Genomic DNA, 16,696 nt, shown 5'->3' with positions numbered 1-16,696 from the left:
GGGGGAAGAGAGAGGTGGGGGGGAGAGAGGGAGAAAATAGCAGGCCAGAGGCAGGCCAGTGGAGCACTAATGACATTTAGAACTTTTGTACCAACTATGCTGCCTCCCATTTAAACCAGGGAATTTTAACTGCTATGTTACTTATTTTTATTTTAAGTGTACATGTTTTGCCTGCATGGATGTCTGTGCACCGTGGCCGTGCCTGGTGCCTAGAAGAGGGTGTTAGATCACCTGAACTAGAGTTACAGATGGCACCCATCACGTGGGTGCTGGGACTTGAACCTAAGACCCTCTGAAAGAGCAGCCAGTGCTCCAAACCACTGAGCCACCTCTCCAGTCCCAGCTATGATACTTAAAATACTGTTTTAGGATGTCCAAAACTTGTTAATTTAATTACCACCTTATAGAAACACAGTCCTTAACTGTGAAATTATCTCCTCAAGGAGTTTATTTTACTACTGTTCTACTTCAATGGTAATAAGTTTATTCTTAACAAACTGTTTTCATGAGCTGAAAAATGATGACCCGTTACAAGTTAAATGAATGTTTCAAAATAAAAATAAAAAACTGAACAATGACAACAAAAAGATATGACACCTTGTCTAAAGAAATCAAAAAGGACGAAATAGATATTCAGTGTGTATGTGAATGTGTGTGCATGCATGTATGTGTGTGTGTGTGTGTGTGTCTGCCTATGCCTATGCGTGCCTGAATATGTGTGTGTGTGTGTGTGTGTGTGTGTGAGAGAGTGCGCGCGCGCGCATATGCGTGCCTGTGTGGCCCCAAACATGGAAATACCTGTGCCTGGATTATCTGAGTTCAATGAACCAGCAGAGTCAACATCTCCTTCAGTCCCAAAAGCTAACTTCTCCAGATCAGCAAGCCGCCTTTGAATTGAGATGTGTCTCTCTGAAAAGAAAAAAAAATTTAAGAGTCAGAAAACTGTTTTAACAATTTTCCCTATTCCATTTTCAATTGCTCATACCATGTTAACATTTATGCTTTTGGTTTCTATAGAGCATTGTACCTCATGGGGACTGCTACAATTCAGTTTAGGAAATGGCAAATGTATTTCAGAATGCCAAAAGTTACAGAGAAAAACCCTACTGAATACCTTTCTGCTTTCAAATTGTATTGAGTCAAGGTAATTCCATGGAGAATGTTTCTAGCCTGGGAGCTGGAGGTGTAGCTCAGTGGGTAGACTGCCTGCCCAGCATCCAGGAAGCTGAGTCTGACCCTTAGGACCACATAAACGGGGCACTGCGGTGCACACCTGGAATCCTATCACACAGATACAGAGGTCGGAGGGCAGGGAGTTCAGAGTCATCCTCAACCACAGAATAAGTTCAAAGCCAGCCTGGGATAAATGAGACCATGTCACGAAAACAGAAAACAAAAAAAAGGTTCTGTCCTGTACAAAATAGTTTGAGAGCTATAATGCATGTTTTGCTTCTTCAAAGAACTTTAATTACATGTGAGTGATTAACATTCTAATTTTTAACTGTAACAATAAGAAAAATGAAATGAGAATTAGATGTAAGGTAGCATGAAACCAAGGAAGAACCAGTTATTGTAACAGGTGGCTGAGATCATTACCTGCTAAGAGTTAATACATCAAGAACACAATTTCATGACTTAGGTTATGAACAGAAATTCAATTAAGTAGACTTGGTGACCAATCTTATAAATCCAAAAGTAACCTCAGGAACAAGAAGTTTGTGATATAAAATGTCCAGCTACCGTAGCCCTTGTCTATAACATACTTGGGGGTGGGTAGGCTGGGTGGAAAACACCCAGGTAAAGAGGGCATAAGTCAAAGCAGTGAAGAATTCTGTTCACATTAGCTCAGACTTTATTCTTTGGGGAATGATAAATGATTTGAATGTGAGTGCTTCGGGGAAGCATCTGGTAGCTGTAGCAGCAATTGGGAGGGTAAGAAAATGGTCATGGAAAGGTATGGGGGAGAGAAAGTGGGTGAAAAAAAGGACGAGGCTTTGGACTATCAGAGGTATGGGTAGGAGGCAAAGTAAAGGTGGTCTCTGAGTTTTTGTGGCTGTGGCTAACAGTTCCATCGGCCAAAGGAGGAAAGGGACTTTTCTGGTAGGAAGATAGAGGACTAGAAAAACAGAAATTTCAACATGGCCTGTTTTCTGTATTCCTTAAACCAATGGTATCCAATAGGCAGCTCAAGTTTTGTGTCTGGAGCTCAGGAATGAATGAATGAATGAATGAATGGGCAGAAGAACCGAGGAGATGGAGAAGCTAAAGAAGAATAATGTGTGAAAGAAATACACAAAACTAAGTATTACAGCTGGAAAGATTAAGACTACTGTTTTTGGTATAGTCTCCTGTGATCTTTTGTTTATTTTGTTTTGTTTTAAACAGAGTTTATCTCTGTGTGTAGCCCTGGATGTCTCGGAACTTGGTTCTGTAGACCAAGCTGGTCTAGAAATCTGAGAAATTTATATATGTCTCCTGGGATCAAAGCTGTGTGCCACCCCTGCCCAGCTTCCTGTGATCTTTAAAAACTGTGGAGAATAGAGGACCAAATAGAAAGGAAACACAGAAAACCAGTGTGGTTGCTTTTTCAAAAACTTTAGCCGTGCAGAAAAGGAGACTGATGGACTTGCAATTTGTTTCTTCTAAGGATGTTCTGAAGGCATGTGCATTCCACAGGAAAGCAACATTTACAAAGGGGGAATCAGAATGCATAAGACCTGCTGATACCAATGCACAGGCAAGCTCCAAAGAGAAAGGTAACGGAATGAATCTCAGGCTTCAGGCAGTATGCTCAGCAATTTAAAACCTTAAGAATTCAAATTCAATGTTTGATGCTGCCCTCATTTGTCCCATCTCTCCTTCCTCTCATTCTCAGTCCCCTCATTCACTCGTGTGTAAAATCTTTCCTATTTTGTCTTTCTTACAGTAAACAATAAAAGGGCAGTAGTTGTACTTGATTCATCTTTCTGGTGACTAAGGGTTCAGGAACTGCTACTCAGCAGACACTGAGGATAATTAGTTTTTAAAAAACATTAGCTGTTTTGAATGTAGTAGCACATTTTTATCACTAACTCTGGGATCTAACACCATCGGACATAGCTGCTCAAATGATAGTTTTCTAAGCAAAAGCAAGAAGCGACAAACATCATTGTATTTCTGTCTTTATACTTTTCTTTCTTGAGATAGGAGCTCACTATATAGCTACGACTCTTCTGGAACTCACTATGTAGCCTATACTGGCTTTAAATTCATTATCCTCCTACCTCAGTTTCTCAAATGCTGGAATTATAGTTATGAGCTTGATAAACTTCATATACTAGGCTTTCTTCAAAAACTTAAAATAAAATACAGGCCCAAAAAAAGTAACTTAGTTTTTAGTTCTGATAGTGATGGTCCAAAAAGAATTCATTTATACAAACTAAACTACAACATTTGAAATCGTGAAAGGTTCTGTTTCACAGTTCAGACATGTATGTGCAACAAGATATATAATGCTGCATAAAGATATGCCTCCTGGATTATTCTGTTAGGTAGTACAATATAAGAGGATCCTAATAAGTTAGAAAAAGAAAACTGAAAATTATCTAGTCCACTATTGAAGGAAAATTTCAAAACCGTCTGAAAATTCTTTTTATATCTGTGTAATCCTTTCTGGTTCAACACGGTAATATCATTCTGTATTTAAACACTTTTTTTTTTAAATAGCATACTCATAATCAAGAAAGTAAACCTGTTAAATCAGACTAACCCAATATACTAGAAGGCTCTTTCACAATTTCTTCTGTTATTTTTTCCTCAATTTTCAACTCTAGTTCAGAATCACCATTTTCATCTTGCCCAGCTGCTACTGCTTTCAAAGGACTAACTAGATCTGAAAATACATTTTCAAATGATTAGTGTGTGTTTAAAGGTTTCAACAGCACACATTCTTCACAGTACAAATTTGTAAGTTTTAGCACATATAATCAAATGTTTCCAACCCTCTTCTCCTAAGACAGACTTTTGAGACAATGTCTCCCTAGGCAGCTCAGGTTGATCTCTAAGTTACCAGTCCTGCCTGAATCTCTGGAGTGTTAGGATTACAGGCATACATACCATGAGAAGTCACTATGCCCCATGAGGCATTTTAAGGTATTAAAATGGTGAGGAAGTAAAGAAGCATTCCCCAAACTGCTGAGCTACATCCGATTTAAATATAATCAGGAGGGTGGTAGCTATTCCCTTAACAGTGTAAAAGTCCCTATCCATCAGGTTGTATGTAAAGAGAGAAAAGGCCTTGTTTTGCACTAAAAGCTGTGACCCCAAATGATGAGTCTAGTGGCTGATTATGGTCCTTCCTGTGATCAATCCTGCAACTCTTAAATGTGGTTTTAGAACTGCAAAATAATTCTTTTAGATTATGACTATTTTATGTACCTTTAATCCCCAATTGGCCTAGAAATTAATATGAATTAATTTCTCACGTGATAATTCAGAAGGCATACAAAGATCCATTTATGGACCACAGATTTGTTGAATAAAACTCGTTGAATTTTTTTTTTTTTAGGCCCACTGTGCAAAATGTTAAGAAGATCCTTAAAGTGTTAATAATTATCAGTCTTATGATTCTTACATGAACCGATAAACCACCACTCGGAACACGTATAAACATATTCAGAAAATAAAAACATGGGCTATAAGTTTTCACGATCGTCTTCCTTTGGAATGAAGTACAAAGCTCAATTGGTCTTTGGCAGATACAAGATACGGAGTTTCTGTTCTCGGGAGCAAAGTATACTACAGCAATGAGACAAATCCATCAGTGTGTGTTAAGTCCTGAAAGAAAAATTCGTTCACTTTCTAAATCTTGACATGATCATACTACCTTAGTACCTCCGTTACTGTAACACAGTGGAAAGTTTTAAAACTATTGTAGACTGGGTTGAGATGGAAACTACTAAAGACACTAACGGACACAGCCACTAATTTCATTGTTTATTTTTCTCTGCCTCACGCCTGGCCTTCACATATCCTTCAGGATGATATCCTCGAGGTTTATGGAAGTATCCCTTTCCATTCTGTATTCCTTTTACTCTTACCTGCCGCTCTGGTTTCTCCTCCTCCTCCCATTTTTCTAAATTTGCCTTTCCACATTAAAAACCACCCTGGAGAAGGGCCTCCCCTATTCCCCAGCGAGGCATGGTTTCTCGCTTCTCTGCGGCAGAGAGATCAGGCCGTCTGCACTTACTGCTTTCAGCCTCCTCGGGGACAGAGGCTAGGGACGGGGACAGGGCCGGAGCCGGGGCCGGGGCCGGGGCAAGGGCTGGGGCTGGATCCGAGTCCGGCGTCGGAGCCGAGTCCAGAGCCGTATCTGCGGCCGGAGCAGGGACCGGAGCCGAATCCGGGGCCGGGGTCGGGACCCTGACCTGGGCCTCCTCCTTCTCCTGGGGTAGCAGCTCCTCCTCCGCCATATTCTCCATAGTTACGGCCTCCGTGCCAGGGGACGCGGAGGGGACTCGCGGCGGAGTGGGTTAATAGACGTTAATGCACACAGGGCTGGATCCAAGGGCGGGGAAGCAATTGGGAAGGCTGTACGCGTGCCACAGACAAACGGCGGAGCTCCAGTGACCCAACCCTGTCAGCAGAAAAACTGAAAGCCAGAGGCAGCGGTTCAACCCTTCGCCGGCTTCCCCTTCCCCGAGGCTTTACGACGCCACCACAGACTGCGCAGAAGCGTGTCGCGGACAGTGTCCAATGAGGAAAAAGAGTTCCGTTTCCTCGGTACGTCTCTGCATCACTGGCCGCCACCGAACTGAAATAAGACTACAACACCCAGGAGGCATCGCGCCTCCTGGGCGGTGCTCAGTTCCGGCCCTCGGAGGAAACACACACAGAGCTCCGAGAACTCTAGAATTGCCTGGAGCGTTCGGCTCCTGGCGGGGGTCGGAGTACAGAACTACATTTCCCAGTGTGCAGCGGGCTCTGGGGAGGCGCTTTTGGTATCTGACTGGACTGGGGAAATCCGCCGCTGTCGCTGTGGCGGCTGCTGCTGCCGCGGGCGCAGGTAAGTTAGTTAGGGTACTCGGGGCGCGTGGGCGTCTCTCTGGGCGACAGCTTTTCACTGTCGGCCTCCTGTGCCCGGACACCGGTCGGGCTCGGGACCCGCGAGCTGAAGTCTGGACCGGGCGACTGGGGGGCTGGCCGGAGGTCGGCCCGCTGGTGGAGTGTGTGGCCGGGAGCCGGGTTGCTCGAGCTGGACCTGAGGCGGTGGGGGGTGGAGGGGGGACCGATGGCGGCTTCTGTGGGGGTGGCCCGAGGCAGTTTATGAGTCCCAGAAGCACTTTTCTGTCAGCCCCCCGAGGGAGAATCCTGACTCCGCTCCCCACAACTTTCCACCCCACAGCTTGCGACCCGGTCACGCTTCACTTTTTCAATTTTGCTTCTACGTTAACGAAAGCAGAATAGGCGCGGTGTGGTTGTAGGAGATTGTTTTGCTGTTTTGACCTGTTTTGTTTTGTTTTGTTTTGTTTTAGGCTTTTACTAACAAATGCATCACTTTGATGCAGTTCAGATTCTCTAAGGAATATGGCCAGGGAATCCTCTGCGCCTCAAGTTGATTTACACACACACACACACACACACACACACACACATCCTAGACTTGTTTGTCACCGAAGCCTTATTCGTTCTCTTCTCTTTATTTCTAATAAGCACACTGGAGCAGTCTGGAAAAACAAAACAAAACAAACATAAAAAAAAACCAACCCAACTTGAATTTTCTTTCAGGTTGCCTGCTTGGGACTGTCTTAAACGTTAAAGGCAGGAGGGAAGGAAAGTTCTCAGGTTTTTTCAAACTCTGTTGGGAAACCATTGGAGGAGGTGTGTGATTGTTTGCTACTTTGAAATGCTGTGGGGGGGGGGGGAGCGCACGCCTTTAATCCCAGCACTCAGGAGGCAGAGGCAGAGGCAGGTGGATTTCTGAGTGCTATGCAGAGAAACCCTGTCTCGAAGAAAACAAAACAAAACAAAACAAAACAAAAAACAAAAAAATGCTGCCTGGAAGTTTTGCTCTCTCATTGCCCTTCTTAGTTGGAGTGTTCGAAGGTGTTTTTCCTTCCCCAGTTTAATGTAAACTTTGTCCCCACCAGTCTTTTGCAAGTTCTAAAGCCCTTAAGGGTTGCGAATGTACTTATCTCAGTGGTCAAGTATTTGCTTAGCTTCTCAGCACAAGATTAAAGGTCAGAAGCCTGGCCTCACAAGACAACTGAAGGCCTTTTAACCTCTTTTTCACTAGTATTCCCATACGGGGAGTTGACTAACGATTAAAAGTGAGACAGTAGCACCTATTACAACCTGTTGAAATGGTAACTAGGACCAGAGTGATTGCTTGGTGGTTTAGGTCACCTGCTTTTCTTGTATCAGTTCCCAGCATCCACATGACAGATGGAAGGTGTAGGTCCAAGGGATCTGATGCCCTCAGAGACATGATTGCAGACAAAACACCAATGCACATAAATAAATATTATATTGAAAAAGAACTGGTATCATTTTTAATTTACAGAACACCTCACCCCATCTCACCCCTCACTCCTCCCTCTGCCTTTGTGTATTCGTAACAGGCACTGTATCTTATCTCTAAATGACATCCTTAGTACTTTTTTTTTCTTTTCCTATTTATAAAAAGAGTAAATGAATTTGAGAGCTTGACTCAATATTTTAACCTTATTTAACACTAGCTAGAAAACAGATGACAAAAATTAAATGTTAGCATGGAAATTCTGTGGCAGTTTTAATTCAGAATTTCTAAGCATGAAGGAATTTTCAGTTTAAAGACTTAGGAGAGTATATTAAGCATCAGTTGTATTACTGCATAAACTATCTTATACTTTTGTTTGTTTTGTTTTTGTTTTTCACAGCAGGGTTTCTCAATGTAGATCTAGCTATCTTGAAACACTATAGCCCATGTTGGCCTTTTATTCGGAGATCTGCCTGCCTCTGCCCCTCAGAGTGCTGGGACCAAAGGCATGTACCACCAATATCCAGCTGTTCTCTCATATCTTAAAGCAACAGCAAACATAATTTCAACAGTTTTTTGTGGATCAGGAATTAAAAATGAACTTCCTGGGTATATTAGGCTTTGGGTCTTTAGTGAGGATACACTGAAGCTACCTGGTAGTTCTACTGTCAGGTAAAGACTTGACAGGGGTCAGCTTCAAAGTTACTCACATGCCAGAAACTTGGTTTTGGTTGCTGGCCTATTTGAGTGACTATGTTGCTTTTAATCATGGTTTTTATTATAGCAATAGAAATCCTAGCTATATGCCATGCAGTGATTTTGATTATACAGGTTAGTCCTGTTTATTATGGAAGATGCTATTATTGCTATTATTGCACCAAAAGCTGCAATGTTTTGAGTGAACCATCTTATGGCAGGCATTTTAGAATTTTTCTACCTTTGATCCCTTTTTGCTTGAAATGATTTTATTGGACCCAGGGTCACAGGGATTTAAAATAAATACAAATCTAACATTTCTGAAAATCTTAAATTTATTTAAAATAATTCTTTATATATGTAATTTTACCATTAAAGGTAAAAGCAAGTTTGTGTGCTAATGATTGTGTACTTATTTATTTTCATATAATGAATTAAATCTTGACTGGATATTTGATACTGCAAGAAAATCTTCAACATTTCAGAGTTTATTGATTGATAGTTTGATTTTTTTAAAGGGAATTTATTTATTTATTTATTTATTTATTTATTATATGTGAGCACACTGTAGCTGTTTTCAGACACACCAGAAGAGGACATCTGATCTCATTACATATAGTTGTGAGCCACCATGATTTTGCTGGAATTTGAACTCAGGACCTCTGGAAGAGCAGTCAGTGCTTTTAACTGTTGAGCCAGCTCTCCAGACCAATAGTTTGATTTTTATAATCATCAATTCTGAGAACATTGCTTTACATAAACAGTAATACATACCAGTAGAAGCATGTCTAGGATCATTTCAAAATTTGTTGGATATTTTTTCTACCCTCAAACCAAAATTAATTTTTTTTTAAAAAATATGAAACTAGAACCAGGCGTGGTGGCACACGCCTTTAATCCCAGTACTTGGGAGGCAGAGGCAGGCGGATTTCTGAGTTCGAGGCCAGCCTGGTCAAACATCAATTTATACACATTCTAAAACAATACAGTTCAAAGATATAGTAATTAAAATGCTTACATGCTAAAGAATTGCTACAGGAAGATACTAAACTTTGCTTGTTTCAGTAAGCATTAGTTGGGGTTTTGTGGGGATAGGGGCATATGAAATGCAAAGTGGACAATAAGTTCAAGGCTGCAGTGAAGTCACAGGTATAGTGCTGGAGAGTATGGCCAGAAACACCTAGGATTCAATACACATGATTTTTAATTTTTTAGTCTTTGTGAAACCTTTTAATGTTACTAATATAGGGTTGTAACGCATAGTTTAAGAAGCTGCAATCTTGAGAACTGCTCACATTGGAAGTCCTGCTAAGTTAGCTTGCGAGTCTGCATAAAAGGAATGTGAACTTCACCCTTGTATGAATATAAAATATGTCATAGCACACATAGATGCTGTGCTTGCTAATTTTAGGTCAGGTTGACATAGGCTGAAGACATACCTGGGGAGAGGGAATCTTAATTGAGAAAAGGCTTCTCCATAAGATTGGTCTGTAGGGAAGTCTGCTGGGCATTTTCTTTTTTGTTTCTTTGAGAACTAGGAACTCCTGGACTTAGTCTGTCTGACCTTAGTGTTTAAGTAGCTGGCACTATAGATAAGCATGGACCACCGTGGCAGGCTGGAATTTTTTTTTTCCTGTTGTGCCATTTATCCTGTTGGAATGAAATCATAGACAAGAGAAAAGAAGACAATAGTAAACCAGAAGGTTTAGCATGAATTCAGCTGTGAACCATAAACTATCTTTGAAGGCAAACTTAAGAGTTGGTTCTTGGGGCTGGTGAGATAGCTCAGTGGGTAAGAGCACCTGACTGTTCTTCCGAAGATCCGGAGTTCAAATCCCAGCAACCACATGGTGGCTCATAACCATCTGTAACAAGATCTGACGCCCTCTTCTGGAGTGTCTGAAGACAGCTACAGTGTACTTACATGTAATAAATAAATAAATCTTTTAAAAAAAAAAAAAAAAAAAAGAGTTGGTTCTTGCCGGGTGTGGTCATGCACGCCTTTAATCCCAGCACTTGGGAGGCAGAGGCAGGCGGATTTCTGAGTTCGAGTCCAGCCTGGTCTACAGTGTGAGTTCCAGGACAGCCAAGGCTACACAGAGAAACCCTGTCTCGAAAAACCAAAAAAAATAAAATAAAATAAAATAAAAAAAGAGCTGGTTCTTGGGCTGGAGAGATGGCTCAGTGTTTAAGAGCACCGACTGCTCTTCCAAAGGCCCTGAGTTCAAATCCCAGCAACCACATGGTGGCTCACAACCATCTGTAACGAGATCTGGCGCCCTCTTCTGGTGTATCTGAATACAGCTACAGTGTACTTAGATATAATAATAAATAAATCTTAAAAAAAAGAGTTGGTTCTTAGGGGAGCTGGAGAGATGGCTCAGCAGTCAAGAGCACTGACTACTCTTCCGAAGGTACTGAGTTCAATTTCCAGCAACCACAAGATGGCTCACAACCATCTGTAACGAGATCTGGCGCCCTCTTCTGGAGTGTCCAAAGACAGCTACAGTGTACTTACATATAATGAATGAATAAATCTTTAAAAAAAAAAAAAAAAAGAGTTGGTTCTTAGAAGTTTGTTAACTGTTCATGTGTTAATGTTTTAAAAGTCCCTCCTACCCCCCATTAGCCTTTTATTTTCTTAAAGTTCATTAAATCTTATTTAATTTTTTCTTTTGAGATAGGGGCTCACTTTGTAGCATGCCACTGCCTCCTGAAAGATGGAAGATATTATTTTATACAATTTTACCTGTTTAGATCATGAATGGCCAGGGGTAATTGAAATTACTTGGCTTTTAGTGTTTGTTACATTCATATTATCACTGCCAACTATTACCTGTTCTTTGGACTTCACTTTCATGCTGTCTTGCTCCAGCAGACCTTGTGATGTCTCCAGTCTTTGGCTACTGTATCCCAGCACAGGATGCTGCTTTGTACTACCAGTGTCCACAAGCTTGAGACTGTTTATGACCATAAGGTATGGCTATACTTACATTTCTTTTCTGTTATTGATTTATTTATTGATTGATTTATTTGGTTTGCTTTGATTTGGTTATTGGCTAATGCTCTCAAACAGGAATGGAAAAGTAAAACTGGGTGAAGAAATGGACAGAGAACCTGTGATTTAAGAAAGAGTTGGAAATAGCTCAGAATAAAAATGTTGATACACTGAGGAAAATGAATTCACCCAGTCATTCATGAATATTTCTCCATTTTTTTTGCATTGTTCTTTTAAATAAGAGTCTTACTCTGAAGAACTTATTATGTAGCCCTGTCTGCCCTAAGACATGGAGCAATCCTGCTGTAGCTTTTGGAGTGCTGGGATTATAGGGATGTTTTATTTATTAAGTTTTTTGAGAACTTAGAACTAAAAACCTAAGTTTTTAATATAGCACACTTTTCAAGGTGTGCTATATTAATCCCAGATGACTTTGAACTCGGAGATCTCCCTGTCTTAATCTCCTGGATTCAGTCACCACTGTGTCTCAAGATCTCCATACCAAGATCCAGTTCAGAAACTTCTATCCCAACCTCCAAATTAGGGTCACTGGTGAGCCTTCCAATTCTGGATTGTAGTTCATGCCAAATATAGTCAAGTTGACAACCAGGAATAGCCACTACATGCGGGAAGCACTTTTGTCCAGTGAGCCATCTCACCAGCCTCAAAGTAGTTTTTATATCTACTTTATTCTTTGGTTCCTTAAACAAAAGTTCTAGAGTAAGTTATCTCTATTTTACAAGATAAAACTGGGACTTAGACAAATGTATGCAGTTTGTTTGAAGTATCACATAGTGCCTGACAGTGTATTAAGAAATGAAGAATTATGGTTAATCTGTTTTCAGGTGTAGGTAGGGCAAATTAAGCAATCTTTTCTGCAGCCAAAAATGCTGATCTGCTGCTTAAAGAAGGCAGAGATTCAAGGCATTGTCTTAAGGAGCATTCCTGAAAAGTTGCTCGATACCTGAAAGAGCAAGAGAATGTGAGTAAAGACAAGAGAAACAGTGAGAGAACCATATGTTGAGAGTGGTAAGGAGTGGTTGGTACACAGAGGGCCCTTAAAGCTTCCATCAAGGGCAAACAGATTCAAAGGCAGCCTGTGATTCAGAAAGCCTTCCCCAGGAGGAAATGCTTTTGGGGATGTTTTTTGGGGAAGTATGTCTTGTGGGAGCTCTATGCCCTTAGTATCTCTAGATAAGCCTGTTATTCCCAGTAAAATAAAGTTGTTCTCTTTCCTCAGAGAAGGAAACTCAGAGTCTCTGTGAGTCTCTGTGGTTTAACTTTTGCTGTGCTGGATGTATCAAGAAGATGAAAATAATTTTGTGAAACTTCAGTCCTATATAGCTAAGTGAAGAATGGCTTGTGATATACTTTTTACTGTGTTAAAAATATGTTTTGAATGTTTATTTTAGTTTCTAAAGATGTCTGTCAAAGAATCTTGTGGAAAGGAAGAAAAGTCTCAGAAAAAACAGGCTATCTCTTCACTAACTTTTGATGAAGTAAGAATTTTAATTTGCTGATTTAATGATACCTATTTAAAAAAATGTGTAATGAAAACAATGCACCTTACTGTTACTGTGAAATGTGAAACTTTATTGCAGAATCTATGAGATAGTTACTTTTATTATCCAAATGACATAAGAATTTGAGGCTTAGTGAGTAGTTTCCTTGTCATTACTTCTGTATGTGCTCTCTTCAAGGCTGGCAGTGATTTCCATGTTGCTAACTCCACAGTTAAATGAAAGCAGTCTGCCTTGATCTCCCAGCAGTGTCTGCTGTAGTTGATTACTTTTCCTTGAAACACTTTCCAGACTTGACTTCTGAGACACTTTGCTTTGTTAATTTTCCTTGTCTCTTGGTGACTGTTTCTCAGATTGCTTTTGCTGGTTCCTTTATATGTTTTTTTCTTGAAGCAGGCTCTTCAAGGCATTGCTACTGCATACAGTACAGTTTTAAACTCATTATCCTTCTGTCTTAGTCCTAAGAGCTGGGGTTATAGGTATGCATCTGTACACACAGCTTTTACCCATTTCCCTCTTTTATCTCTCCTTTGTTTGTTTGTTTGTTTGTTTGTTATTTTTGTACAGGGTTTCTCTACTTATAGCCTTGGCTCTCTTGGAACTCACTAGTAGACCAGGCTGGCCTTGAACCTAAAGAGATCCGCCTGCCTCTGCCTCCCAAGTGCCAAGATTAAAGGGGTGTGCCACTAAACCAGGCTTTTTATTCATTTTCTTTTCTTTTCTTTTCTTTCTTTTTTTTTTAAAAACAGATCACAGTCCATCCACTTAATTAGTTCACTTGATTTTTTATTTTTTAGATTTATTTACTATTTTTATATAAGTACACTGTAGCTGTCTTCAGACACACCAGTAGAGGGAGTCAGATGTCATTACAGATGGTTGTAAGCCACCATGTGGTTGCTGGGATTTGAACTCAGGACCTTCATAAGAACAGTCAGTGCTCTTAATTGCTGAGCCATCTCTCCAGCCCTTTATTCATTTTCTTAAGCTATAACCTTTCAAGTACCCAAGCTCAATTTTCCTAATTTAGTCAACTGCAGTTCCATTCTTTCCAGCCCAAAGTTGGTACATGCAGCCAGTTAATAATCAGTTTCTGTCAGTTTTCTCTTTTTAAGATATTCAGAGTCTCACTAGTTCTTATCTTACTATTACCATGACCTTAGCAAAGAACTTGTTTTCCTTAGTTATTCCACTGGTTTCTAAGTTCTCCCTGTCTTTGCCTCCTTATGGTTTATTTGTAACACAATGGCCCATGTGGTTCTATACAATATGAGTCAGGTTACATCACATCTCAGCTCTTTACTTCCTTGTAGATGCTCATGTTAAAAGCCCCTTCTGGGACTGGGAAGGCTATCCACTCTCTCCTCTTTATATAAAAGAGTACTTACATAAAAATAGTAAATAAATCTAAAAAATAAAAAAATCAAGTGAACTAATTAAGTGGATGGACTGCAATCTGTTTTATGTGTCCCATTCCTTTCTTGAGTGCTTGGATTACAAATGTGTACCACTGTGCCTGGTGTATGTGGTGCTGGAGGTTGCACACAGGGCCTTAGATATGCTAGATGAGCTATCTGCCAACTGCCCTTGTTTCTTTACTTGGTCTCCTCCATTCAGCTTGTCAGTGAAGTTTTTTAAGAATACGATTAAAAATTGTAGATCTTTCTACTTATAGCTCTTGACCTTTCTTGTCCAACTTCTCTTATTTTATTTCATGTATAGCATTATCTAACATGCTAAACATAGTAGGTATTTCTGTATTTCTACACTAGGTTTAACCTTTATGGAGGTAAGAACTTAGAGTTTATTTTATTTTTTTAAGACTAAGCTCATGGTTTGCTATATCTTTGGTAAAATAGTAGTAACTTCAAACCTACTTAAGCCTTTTAAGTTTAAGATCCACTGAAAATGATACATGAGGTTTTGTCTTACAGCAATCCCATCTCACTATGTTCTTATCTGACAGTATGTATCTCACCTTTGATGTGTAAGCACCAAGGGATCTCATTTCTCCTTGATTCTTTCTTCCTTCTAGTTGAGTCTCCCTTCTTATTAAAGTTTTTGTCTCTCATTGTTCTCAGCTCATTTTTGAGTGGAAAATGTCAGCTTATAATAGTGATTAAATCATGCTTTATTTTGTGCTGTTCTGTTCATTTTTTCTCCTGAATGACATTCTTAGGACAAGAAAGAGGGAGAAATCCCAGCACGTTCTACTAGTTCAGAACATGGTGTTAAGCCTCTTTCAGCCAAGAAGAGAAAACTGGTAAGTATTCAGATACCACAACTCAGTATTATTTTTCTTAAGTTTTTTTTGTTTGTTTTGTTTTTATTTTATTTTATTTTATTTTTCTCAAGAGATTGACTCTTACTATATTGCTAAGCCTTGAGCTCTTGGATGAATCAGTCCTTCTGATGAACTCTTTCCAGTAGTTGACTAGGCTTTGACACTCAGTACATTTGGATACAGTGAAGTTTTAATGCATAGAGGGTTCATGATATATAAAAAAAATACTCTTTGTATTTCTATTAAGCTTTGTTTTTGAATACCAATGTGTTGTTTTTCCCTTTTATTTGCCACAGTAATGTATTAGGTTTTTACTTCTTTGTTCATATGAGTGTGTGCATATGTGCACGGAGGTAAGAAGCCAGTGTTGAATGTCTTCCTCAGTCATTTTCATCTTCTTGTCTGAAGCAGAGTCTCTCACTAAATCTGGAGCTTACTGATTTGGCTGATTGGCCAATAAGCTCCCAGGATTCACCTCCACAGTGCTAGGTCACACCCGTAATAGCAGCAGCACTCAGGCAGCTAAGGCCAGGATGATTGCTGTAAGTTTGAGGTTAGCCTAGGTTAGTTACACAGCTATAGTTCAGCCTGGGGTATAGAGCAAGATTCCCATTTCCAAAGAAAAGATGGAAAGGAGGAAGGAAACAGTAAAAATATGTTACAAAAGATTAAAATGATAAGACTAGAGCTTGTTCTACATGAATAAGTAGTGAGTGAATGTGAATGCCTTGTGCAATACTGTATATTAGTTTAAAGTTTAAAAATTCTATGTACTTAGGCTGTACTATATATATTAAAGCATTTTTTCAATAATAGATCAACCTTAACTTATGTAATCTTTTCACTTTATAACTTTAGCACTTAGCCTTTTGACTCATTTGTAATAACAGTTTGAAACACACATTATTAAATGTATGAAATAACTTTTTTTGTATCTTTCTATGAATTTTTTCTATGTAATTTAAATTTTTTTTAAAAAAAATTTGGTTAAAAACTTACACACATGGAGATACACAGACACACATTGCCAGTTTCCACACAAGGTTAGGGTCAGAATCTGGCACATGTGACAGTACATGGTGCTGTCATCTTTTGTGATATTAGTGCTTTCTTTGCACATACCTCCACAGACTTGCCTGAGCCTGTTTTTGAGGGCTATCATCTTAGAAATATGTTTGTAGTTTTCTTGTTTTATCATCATAGATTTGACTGTTAAACAGGCATTACTTGCAGCATAAACATTCCCTATTAGTAGAAACCTTTTGGTTTTGTGAGCTGTTTTTAAAAACTTTTATATAGCTTTTTGAGGACTATAAAAGCTTCTGCATTATCTTTCACTGAGCATTTTCTTGGTCATTGTGTTTTCCTGAGGTTTTCTTTTCTCATGACTTTTTGCAGCTACGAATTCTCTTACAGTTTCATCATGGGTCACTGTTACATGTATTGTCTGTCACTGATTGAAATATAATGTGCTACATGATTGTGGTTAAATTTGTTTCAATTTATTGTTCTCTGTTGTCGCGTCTGCTCTCTTGACCAGCAAGGAAGACACAACCACCAGTTCTTCTAACAGCAGTTTATTCAGCACGCTTCAGTTTTCATCTCCCTCTTCATCTCCCCCTTCATCTCCCCCTTCATCTCCCCCTTCATCTCCCCCTTCATCTCCCCCTTCATCTCCCCCTTCATCTCCCCCTTCATCTCCC

The 16,696-nt window shown here is 39.8% G+C and overlaps 2 protein-coding genes across 8 annotated transcripts in view; one reads left to right on the top strand and one right to left on the bottom strand.

Annotated features, from left to right (window-relative positions):
• Positions 1-5,792, bottom strand: part of Trmt1l (tRNA methyltransferase 1 like) — a 27,567-nt gene extending 21,775 nt beyond the window's left edge. For 2 of the 3 annotated variants that reach the window (XM_021197836.2, XM_029539055.1), the window contains exons 1-2: positions 5,228-5,792; positions 799-909 (exon numbers count right to left, since the gene is read on the bottom strand). In XM_021197836.2, the coding sequence (XP_021053495.1) occupies positions 799-909; positions 5,228-5,459 (343 nt within the window). In that variant the 5' untranslated portion in view covers positions 5,460-5,792. The remainder of the gene's footprint in view (positions 1-798; positions 910-5,227) is intronic. The other variant, XM_029539056.1, reaches the window with a different exon arrangement.
• Positions 5,793-5,956: 164 nt separating this feature from the next.
• Positions 5,957-16,696, top strand: part of Swt1 (SWT1 RNA endoribonuclease homolog) — a 62,887-nt gene continuing 52,147 nt past the window's right edge. For 2 of the 5 annotated variants that reach the window (XR_003843903.1, XM_029539129.1), the window contains exons 1-4: positions 5,957-6,043; positions 11,070-11,168; positions 12,602-12,688; positions 14,889-14,972. Coding sequence is in view for 4 of the 5 variants with exons in the window: in XM_029539129.1 (XP_029394989.1) it covers positions 11,115-11,168; positions 12,602-12,688; positions 14,889-14,972 (225 nt within the window). In the remaining variant the exon portion in view is untranslated. Of the gene's footprint in view, positions 6,044-6,798; positions 6,859-11,066; positions 11,169-12,601; positions 12,689-14,888; positions 14,973-16,696 lie in introns of those variants that run through there. The other 3 variants (XM_029539131.1, XM_029539132.1, XM_029539133.1) reach the window with 3 other exon arrangements.

Source organism: Mus pahari, chromosome 5 (assembly GCF_900095145.1).
Source record: "Mus pahari chromosome 5, PAHARI_EIJ_v1.1, whole genome shotgun sequence".
Taxonomy (NCBI): domain Eukaryota; kingdom Metazoa; phylum Chordata; class Mammalia; order Rodentia; family Muridae; genus Mus; species Mus pahari.
Note: the sequence above shows the minus strand (reverse complement) of the source record. Positions and strands in the feature narration are given on the sequence as shown.